Here is a 10,295-nt window from a genome sequence, read left to right on the forward strand (position 1 = left end):
CAAAATCATATGGCTACAAAGCACCCGTAGGTGTCTACATCATCATACAAAAATGGTACAAAACTGATACATAGGGAGCCCTCTATGGCTATGATGAACTCCCTCCCTCGGAGCCGCTGGCCTTGATGGAATCTGAGCCCCTGAAGGACCCGCCCCAGGATCATCCCGCCTGTCTCCTCTATCTGGTGGTGGTGGAGGACCCATAACCCCACCACTCGATGCTTGTCTCCTCCGGCTCCCTCCCATAGCTGTCACTGTACGCGATGGTCTATGGAAGCTCCTCGCCCGCTAATCTGCTGGCACTGCACCATAATAGAGATCCTGCCAGTAGGCAATCTCCTCCCCTGCTTGCAGGACATAAGCATATCATGCCCCTGTGTCCTCCGCTGCTTGTCTCCCAGCCCTCAGTGTTGTCTCAGCCTCTATATAACGCTGAATAGCCTGATCCTGCTCCCGCTCAGTATCTCTGAGCCTCCTCCTGAGCCGATCCCTCTCCCTCTCCAACTCCTGGATCTCATCTACATGTCCCTGGCAGATCTCCCTCATCTCTATCATCTCATCCTCCTCTGCGTCAGCCCCCTCCGCCTCTGCCTATGGCTCCCCCTGTACGGGTGCCTGCCCCTGTGCCTGTACCTGTACTGGTACCTGTCCCTGTATCTGTCCCTGTCCCTGTACCTGTACCTGTCTGGGACCCTGTGCTGCTGGCACCTGTAGTGGCAATCCACCGCGACCCCTCACCACCCGAGTTTCTCTCTCCTCTCCACCCTCCCTCCGTGGTGCAACCCTCCTCTCTCCAACTGCTCCCCTCCTCCTCCGTCGGCCTCTACCCCCATCACCTCCACCATCATCATCATCCCCACCACCATCCCCATCTAATGGCTCCCTCGGATCCGTCAGGCGTGGGAATGGATGCTCTGCCCAGTATGCTATGTACTCAGCATCCATGCCGACATCCTCAATCTCTGGCCACATGTCCCAAGGTAGGGGCATCATCTCTACTAGCTGTGTAACTGCCTGATCATATGACAATAGAGGCCCAAACTGTGCCTGATCTCTGACAGTCCATGCATACATGCCTGAGCCGAGGGGCATCCTCTGGATCCTGCCAAACTGTCGGCCAACCTTGTCCACTAGCTGCCTCTCCAGCACATAGGGCGTCTGCCCAATCAGATACCTGCTCCAAAAGGTGTAAGGAAGCTCAACTGCATCGTCCTCCCACTGCTCGCATCCCAGATATGGCCTCCATATGACCATATCAATATCATCTATCACCTGCCGCCAGTGCTCTAACCTGCCAATCTGTGGCTGTGATGTGATCATGTCATACAAATGAACAAAACTACATCCATGACCCTTGCCTCTGAAGTGTATCGGCCTCGTCACTGGCAGATGCTCATAAGCTCACACCTGCAGCAATGTCACCCCGCAGCCCAATCCCATTAATCTATGGTACACGAACTGATGCAGCTCATAGTAGAGGTGTGCCAGCACACACGATCCCCAAGCATATCTGGTGTGTTGTGTCACCAGTGTCTCCAGTGCTCCTCCCCAACCCACAGCCAACCCCCGTGTTGCCCTATCCGGACACAGGAACCCACTGATCACTCCTCCTACCACTGCTGGCAGTGCTAGCCCTGTGGCTCTCATAGTATCCCACGCCACATGTCCTGCCCTCATCTCTAGTCCTAGGTCCTGGAATACTCGTCTCAGGGCCTCCCTATCTCCATCTCGATTGTATGGGATCAGCTCCCCATCGATCGGTATCTGTAGAATCCTATATACATCCTCAAGGGTGACTGTCATCTCCCCCATTAGCAAACGAAAAGTACATGTCTCGAAGTGCCATCTCTCCACCAGCGCAGTCAACAGTCTCATGTTCGCCCGAAACTCAGGCACATACAGAACATGTCTCAATCCCATCTCCTCAATAGCCGCTCGGTCCTCGAAGGTCAGCTCAGGTCACAACCTCTGAGTCGACGGGAATCTCTTCCGTGACTCCAACATCGGCAAATACTCCTGCAGTCAAGCAAATCAATCATGTCAGTCATAGTGGCATTCATTGTTCATCACAAAATGCTACTTTTTATCTAAATGCATATTGCTATCTATCCTAGTGACACTCACTATTCATCACAAAGTGTTGCTTTTATCACTAGTAGTACTCCCTGTTCATCACAAAGTACTACGTGTGTGGCACTCCCTGTTCATCACAAAGTGTTACTCACATTTGCACTCCTTGTTCATCACAAAGTGTTGGTCATATTTTAGTACTCCCTGTTCATCACAAAGTACTCTATCTTGGTACTCACTGTTCATCACAAAGTGCCTTGATCTATCCTAGTCTTCCTAGAGGACCTGCTTGAGTGTATCTTCTCAGCAGCTTATCCAATCGACAACGTATGTTCATCACAGAATTGCCGATTTGACCTAGAAGACAAAACTTCACACAAACGCGCTTACCTGACATAAACGCACTTAAAGACTGCACAGACACACCTGAAAAATACAGACGCGCCTGACAAACAGAGACGTGCCTATGCTCTGCACAGACACGCCTGGGCGGCACAAATGCGCCTTCTTGGCACAAACGCGCCTGACCATCACCAACACGACCGCATTTGACATAGACGCGGTTTCAAACGCAGACGTGCCTGGCACAAACACAGACGCGCCTCGCGAGCACGGACGCGCCTGGCACCAACGCAGATGCGCTTAAACATTTTTGACATTTTTTAGGACCCTATTCTAAGCGCATTTATTTCTCTATCTACCATGCATTAACTTACAATATTAAATGCGTCAAAATACGAGGAGGTCTTATGGTACTTACCGGCTCTCCTGCCTCAGCTGGCCTCTGAAATCGGCGAACGTGGTTGAATCTGTGAACGAAAGCCATTGTTGCTGACTGGTGCTGCTCTATTTTCGCTCTGCACTCTGCTCTTGTGGATATGTAGATGACAATGAGGATGTATTTTCCCTCGTGGTCTATCTTATAGACTGCCCTAGCCCTCGTTTCCCGAGTCAGCCTTCATTATCCCGTGACTTTGTCACTTTATCCGATCAGTCCATTCTAGCCTTTCTTTCTTATCGAGAGATTGTCTGCGATCTTTTCAGACATTTTCATCCAATCTCTCGAGGGGGCATATCATTCCCATCTTGGGGCAACTTTGTATCAGTTCATCTTATCTTCTTTGAAACAACGCGACAAGCCGCATTGTCTCAAAGAGGGGCAAAATGTAGACACCTAAAATTGTCCAGTCTAATTAATTATCTAAGCTTAATTCTTCTATTAATTAAATAAATCTTTATTTATTTAATTCATTCATTTGTCCTCTTCTAGCCTTATTTTTCAATTAAATAAATACATTTATTTATTTAAATTATCCTTTTCCTAAATTAAATAAATATCTTATTTATTTAATTATCCCACTTCTTCTATTAATTAAATGAATTTTTATTTATTTAATTAATTCATTAGCTTTTTCTACCCATGACACATGTCATTCATCTCTTAATTCCTACACTACCTACCCCTTTCATTATTTTATTATTTCTTTTACCTACCCTCTAATCATAGCCGACCTCCTTTTACACCTCTCAATCTTATCCCTCCATTTCATATAGTGTCTTCTATATAAGGAGATGCTTCCTTCATTATCAAACCCTAATCGTTCTATGTATTCTAATGAATCATCTTAATGACTTGACTACACTACGATCCTACTTGCAACCACATTCCATTCTTTGTTGAGCTCTTGTGCACATAAAATCTGAGAGCAAATATATCAAGCAAGATCAATGGAGATAGGAAGAATGGAGATCCAAACCCTATTGGACATGTGATGGTATAATCTTTGTGATTTCATTTGATTTGCATTGTCTTAGGTAATCTTCATATGTTATGGTAGATCTTTGTTGTTGTTAGGCTAGGGTTTTGTGGTTGAATTCATTTAGCCTTTCAATATCGTTATTATTGTTATCCATTTTCACCATATACAGATATAAATTCATTTCTCATATGATTAATAAATGAATGATATTGTTGTATATAAATGTGGAGCCTACAAAAAATAAAGTTGATTGAGAACTGTATATTTAGTTATTTTGTTGTTGTTTAGAGTCAGTATATGCTCACTGTAAATAATATTATCAGGCATACATATTATTGAAATAAAAATATTAAGAAATAGAAGGAGAAATGTTGGAGAACAAGGGTTTTTGCAAAGCAAACAATGAAAATGCCCCCAAAAAATATTAGTAATTAACAACACACCCATTAAATGATAAGATAAATAATGAAGGGGTTTCGAATAATAATTAATATTTTTTTTTGCATTCTTTGTAATGATTTTGGCATTATAAACAGAGAGACACCATTGAGACAAATGATCATTATACAAACCAATGGAGAAAATAGCAGTATACCCATTAAATTTTATGAAACAAAATCAGGGGTTTCGAATAAAAGTAAATGCCTATAAATTTGAGTGGATTGAAAACAGTATAATTTGTATGCCTGCTAATATTATTTACAACGACTATATTGAATGGAAAACTTGGAATGAAATACAATTCTAAGATATTGAAATAAATATATGAAAGAAATGCTATTTCACTGAAAACAATATAATTTATATTGAAATAATTATAACATTAAACATTGACTGCATTAACTGGAAATAACCATCAAGTTTAATAAAAACACAAATTTAGTTATTTTGTGTGTACCAACCTGCATGAGTGCCCTTGAATAACGAATGTTCAAAGGGAATTTGCAGAGCTCGGGAATATGCAGTGAATTTGATTGTAATGAAAGTGACACGAGAAATTTTGTCTTATAAAATAATTCGAATGTGGAATATGAATGCATTCGTTTGTGGTAGTTGATTTTCAAATTTGAATTTTTGTGGGAAACAATCGGTCATCTCATATTTAATATGCAATCCTTCAATGCTTTGGTCCCTTTAGACTTCAAATGCAAGCAATGTATGTTTGCTACGTTGGCTTGAATGAAATTTGATTTTTTTTATTCATTTTATGCAAATTCTTGGATACTGGGGAGCCTTACACCAGTTGTTGCAAATGTAGTTACCAAATGCAAATCCATATAATGTATAAACTTGTCAAGTGATGTTTGGGAGAATGTACACTTGAGTGTCTATAAAGTCAATATTTGATTGTTATTGTGTCATGTAATGCACCAATAATTGTGCATATGTAAATGTAATTTCAGTTGTGAACATGTAATGGTGTTCAATTAAATATTTATTGGTATAATTATAATTATGTATTGACAAAAATATAGTTTTTCTGGAAGGGGGTCAATATGACAATAAGTGTGCGGGTATTGGAACTATGACGGGGATTGGTGCTCTTCCCCTAAACTCTTCCTCCATCATAAAAGAAAGTCATTTTATTTTAAAAAACTAAAATTGAGAGAGGCTAGGGGAAGAGCACCAGTTACCGACCATGTTCCATTTACCGTTCACTCCTTGCTCACCCAACTCCCCAATTACTCATTTAGAGAAACCAAAAAACGATAACTATAAACCCATTAATAAATTTCACATGTACCAATAGTTGCCCACTTTGGCCCCATTAGTTAGAAATTTTGGACTTTAGTTGGGCATTTGTGCAATAGTATTGGCCATTTTTGAGGTGGTTGTAGTGTACGGTTATTGGGTCATCTCTAAGTAGGTATCGAGTGACACTTTGAAATGACCACATTTTGACCCTTGTGCATAATAGATCCAGCGTGCATTGTTACTATGCAGAAGCAAAACGATAGCTATAACTAGTTAAGTCGCAGATTGAGATAACAATAAAAAAACGTCAAAAGCGGCTAAACTGGCTCCAAAACCGTACGAAAAACCAATAACATGAAATTTGTCAAAAATTATAGATTGTTGATCATGGTCATAGCTTTGGTTTTTCAAATTTTTTTGAAAAAATCAATAACGCGAATTTTATAACCCCGTTTTGAAACTAGTTTAGCCACATCAAAATTGATTTACCATTTAACATTTATGAATGCACCACGAAATTATTAGTTATCGGTACGCTTCCCCAGCTCTCCTTGAGATTCAAATTTCAAAGACAAAGGGACCTTTGAAATGGGGACTTATTTTAAAATCATCAAATATAAAAGGGAGGTGTAGGATTTGAAGGGTTCCTTAATTTAAAAGAAGGAAGAAGACAGTGGGGGAAAATGGATCAGGCGCGTACATAAATGTCAAATCAAAATCTTCAAACTTGGGAAAGGATTAAAACACACTCAAAGCCTGTACCTATCTACGTTCCATTCAGAGTACAGTACCAAGTCACATGTAAAGGAGAGGCGTGTACCTCAAGCCTATTAAATGGGTGAAGGCGCCAAGGATAAAGTATAACAGGTTTAAATTGCATTTAAATAATTTAAAGAAGGTACAACTTCATGTGAGCATTAGGAGCAAGGCAATTTTATGGAATCTCTTTTATAATCAGATGATCAGCAGCATAGCGTGGTAGGATCATCATAAGCATAGCTGTAGGCCTGCACTTTCTGTATGACCCTCTCTCTGCAACAATCTTGTGTGGTGTACTGAATGCAGAGCAGGCACTCCTGCATGCCACAACCTCCTTGCCCCTATTGTTCTTCACTTGAAAGGGGAAACCCTAAGAGGTTAAGCATCAAATGGGCGTTAAGTTTATAGATTTTGAATTTTATTTTTTTGTTGTGAGGGTTGTTGATACCTTTTGTTTCAAAAAGTGAACAAATAAAATCTATTGTTTGAAACAAAAAATATCAATTTTTGTTAGGAAATTACCAACAGTTGTTTGGAAATGTACCAATAGTTGTTAAGAAATGTACTAATATTGTAAAAAGTAATCAATCAGGTGATGCCATATCAGCTGCACAACTATTGGGGTCTCTTTTGCACGCCTATTGGTCTCACTTTTTGGGGGGGCTGTTTTGGACACCTTTGCAAAAAGCATGCTGATGTGGCATCATATTTGATGATGTGGCCTTGAAACCTTAGTTATAAGCAGGGGACTTGCCAAGTAAGCTGCTGTAAAAAAATTGGAGTGATTTGAAATTTCCAAGTAGGATTTTGAGAAGCGCAAAGTTAGAGTGCACAACTAAGTTGCACGACTAAGTCCTTTCCCCTATATCAATCATATTTAATCAACAAGCACATTCATCTTAGTATTGATGTAGATGAACTTTGGAGTAGTGGGTTGTGACTACGTTGTTTCTCATTTGAATTAAAAATAAAAATAATATTAAGATAAGATAAGGTAGGATAAAGTAAGGGGTAAAAAGATTCATTCCCAAAAGAAAGAACACTCACCTGAAATATAAAGCTATTTATAAAAATTGGTCAAATGCGAGTGGAATTTAATTGACCACCACCATGTTCCACGTTTTATCTAGAAACCATTGACATTTAAATAACCTTTGTATCCATCTAATTATAGATACCAAAATATATAACATCATTTTGGATGCTTGTGATAGTTGTTTTACTCTATGTGGTGCGTGATTATACAATTAGGTAATATTAAAATACCATTAGAAATATATTCTGTATAGTTTTGTGGATGATACTTTCCACAACATACCTTTTAATCCACCTGATGTCTCAATGTCCACACTTTAACCAACATAAAAGCACCATAAATTACATGAGGTAGTCTTCATAGTTTTATATAGAGAGAGAGCTTGAGAGCTGAGTGCAGCAGTGTATGGACAACAATTATGGGAAGGTTTTCCCCTTGTTTGTGCTTTATGATGCTTCTACTATTGCTCATCTTTCTTGCCAATGCACCTGCAACACAGTCATGGGGGAGTGTAGGGCACCATATAACCTGCAAGATAGCTCAGGTACTATTCAATTATCATATTTTACATGAACACTGAGTATTATCTTTTAGTTGTTTCGTGTGTCTATTTTTCAGCATTAATGTTTGGGATCACACTCAATAATCTATCATCTTTGTATTTCAAGATGTTTGTACATTACCATTTCTTATGACTCTTGTTTCTGTTGATGTTACTATAAAAAATGCAGCCACTTCTGAGTGAAGCAGCTGCAAAAGCAGTGCAAAAACTCCTTTCAAGCTCCGCTGAAGGAGATTTGGCTTCAATCTGCTTGTGGGCTGATACAGTTCGTTCTATATATCCTTGGTCTTATTGTTTACACTTTGCCAATCCTCCTGGTGTCTGTAACTATGACTATAATCGTAAGTGCTTTTTTGTCAATCTTGAGCTCTTTTCTTATATACATATATGTAGTGTCTACATTAACTGCGCTGTCCTTGTGAACTGCTTTTAATGCCTGAAATCAGGGGACTGTCATAACGACAAGGGAGAGAAAGATATGTGTGTTACAGGAGCTATCAACAATTACACAGCTCAGTTAGCAACCTATGGAGACTTCTCAACGGCAGTGACATGTAAATCTGAGAAAAATATTTATTATTTTGTTTGCTGTTAGGGTTTTGATTTAGGATGTTTAATGAAGTGGAATATTTTGAGCAGATAATCTGACAGAAAGTCTGATGTTCCTTTCCCACTTAATGGGAGACATTCACCAGCCTCTGCATTTGGGATTTATTAATGATCTCGGAGGAAATAGACTACCAGTACAGTGGTACACACGACAAACAAATCTGCATAAAGTATGTATGCACATGCCCACTATAAATTTGTTCATTCTTTTTCATCTGTTCTCATGTTGGAGAATCATTAAAAGGGATTGTTTTGTTCTTTTTGCTTTGCTAATAGGTGTGGGATTTGGAAATCATAGATGAATCACTGAAAGAGTTTTATGGTCTAGAGATTTCAGCTATGATAGAAGATCTTCGGAGAAACATAACAGTATGTAACTTTACAGCTATTTTCTATTCTATGTCCATATTTAATGGAGTTTTTCTTTCAAGATTATAGTAGGAGGGTGGGCAGCTACAGCCATTAGAAAAAGCAGGGTTCTCTAAGTCTGAAAACTAAGTTTTGTGCATCTTATGTTGGAGGAAACAGGGGGGATGGTCAGATGAGGTTCCCACATGGGAAGGATGCTCCAAGGACTCCCTGTCTTGTCCTGACAGGTATCAAGATCATTTTTCTTTTGGTTGTATTGTTTGAAGCCGTTTGGCTCATGCAAGGCTCACTGATGAGCCAGCAGTCTGATTAGAATTTGTGATCTGCAATATCTAAGTACAGTTTAGTTGTGGTCTAGTATAGCTGTTTATATGGATATTCAGAATTTTTAAAATGTAATAGAAGAATTTAAATGTCTATGAGGTTAAAGATAGTTTATGGGACAGCAGATCTTGTCTTTCTAGGTTTTAAATCTGCAGAATGACAGTTAAGAAGCTTGACGATGAGCTCTCCACTTTTTTAAACTCTTCAGTTTCCCAACCTTATCCATTTTGAACAAATTCTGCAATGCAGTAACCTCTAAAGTGTGTGCATAGTTGCACTCGAGTAAAATGCTTTGATTCTATTATTGTGCAAAAGATACAAACTCTTTCTTTCCATTCTTCTTTAAACCTTTTTCACATATTTGTTAGACATTGAAGATGGTTCTTTGCTCTCCATGATCAATATGTTCTAAGTAAATCTTTTCTTGATCATCATAAATAAAATTAAACCTGTAACTAGAATATAGTTTCTTCCTTGATCATGAAATTCATTCACTATGTGGTATGATTGATCAGTTATGCATCGGAGAGTATTAGCTTGGCTTGTGAATGGGCATATAAAGGTGTTACTGCAGGAACTATTCTGGGAGGTAATTAGCAGGCTTTTCCAGCTTAAGTGTTTTTAATGGCTGTTTTTTTTAATGTACTTCTAACAGGAAGATTTTGTAATTTGGCAGAAGAGTATTTCCTCAGTCGGTTGCCAATTGTAGAAAAGAGACTTGCACAAGGAGGTGTAAGATTGGCTGCAACACTCAATCGGATTTTTTCTTCTGGTGTCGATGTTTATAAGTGATTTTCAACTGTGCACTTAATTACTATGGCTACCTTACTTCCCATGTTAAAGAAAAATGGTTTAAGACATCATACAATTTATGTTGCAATGACTTTTATTTATCTCTAATTTCTTATTATGGTTTAAATTTAGTTTATTAATTTGTTTGTTGATATAGTTGAAATTAGAATATTCTAAATACATGTATTACTGTGGACTAGTCATCATATAATTGTGAGTTATTTTTATATTAATTTGTTGTGTTTGATTTATTTTTTATCAACTGTTTGTACAAATTATAATTGTCTTGGTACTTTAGATTGGGATTTATTATTTGTTC

General features: G+C 38.9%; 1 protein-coding gene across 1 annotated transcript; it reads left to right on the forward strand.

The window, feature by feature from the left end:
• The first annotated feature begins 7,461 nt into the window (after positions 1-7,461).
• On the forward strand, positions 7,462-10,077 carry LOC131035406 (endonuclease 2). Its single transcript, XM_057967106.2, has 8 exons — positions 7,462-7,864; positions 8,052-8,223; positions 8,329-8,436; positions 8,522-8,661; positions 8,768-8,860; positions 9,020-9,087; positions 9,700-9,773; positions 9,861-10,077. The coding sequence occupies exons 1-8, from the start codon at positions 7,739-7,741 to the stop codon at positions 9,974-9,976; spliced, it is 897 nt and encodes a 298-aa protein (XP_057823089.2). The 5' UTR covers positions 7,462-7,738; the 3' UTR covers positions 9,977-10,077.
• The last annotated feature ends 218 nt before the right edge of the window (positions 10,078-10,295 follow it).

The sequence above is a fragment of the Cryptomeria japonica genome, chromosome 2 (assembly GCF_030272615.1).
Source record: "Cryptomeria japonica chromosome 2, Sugi_1.0, whole genome shotgun sequence".
NCBI lineage: Eukaryota > Viridiplantae > Streptophyta > Pinopsida > Cupressales > Cupressaceae > Cryptomeria > Cryptomeria japonica.

Excerpts from the sequence above, each read along its gene's own strand:
- LOC131035406 (XM_057967106.2), top strand. The coding sequence starts at position 7,739 with ATGGGAAGGTTTTCCCCTTGTTTGTGCTTTATGATGCTTCTACTATTG. Across the intron at positions 8,662-8,767 it reads GACAAACAAATCTGCATAAA|GTGTGGGATTTGGAAATCAT; the intron begins GTATGTATGCAC and ends CTTTGCTAATAG. Across the intron at positions 8,861-9,019 it reads ATCTTCGGAGAAACATAACA|GGGGGATGGTCAGATGAGGT; the intron begins GTATGTAACTTT and ends TGGAGGAAACAG.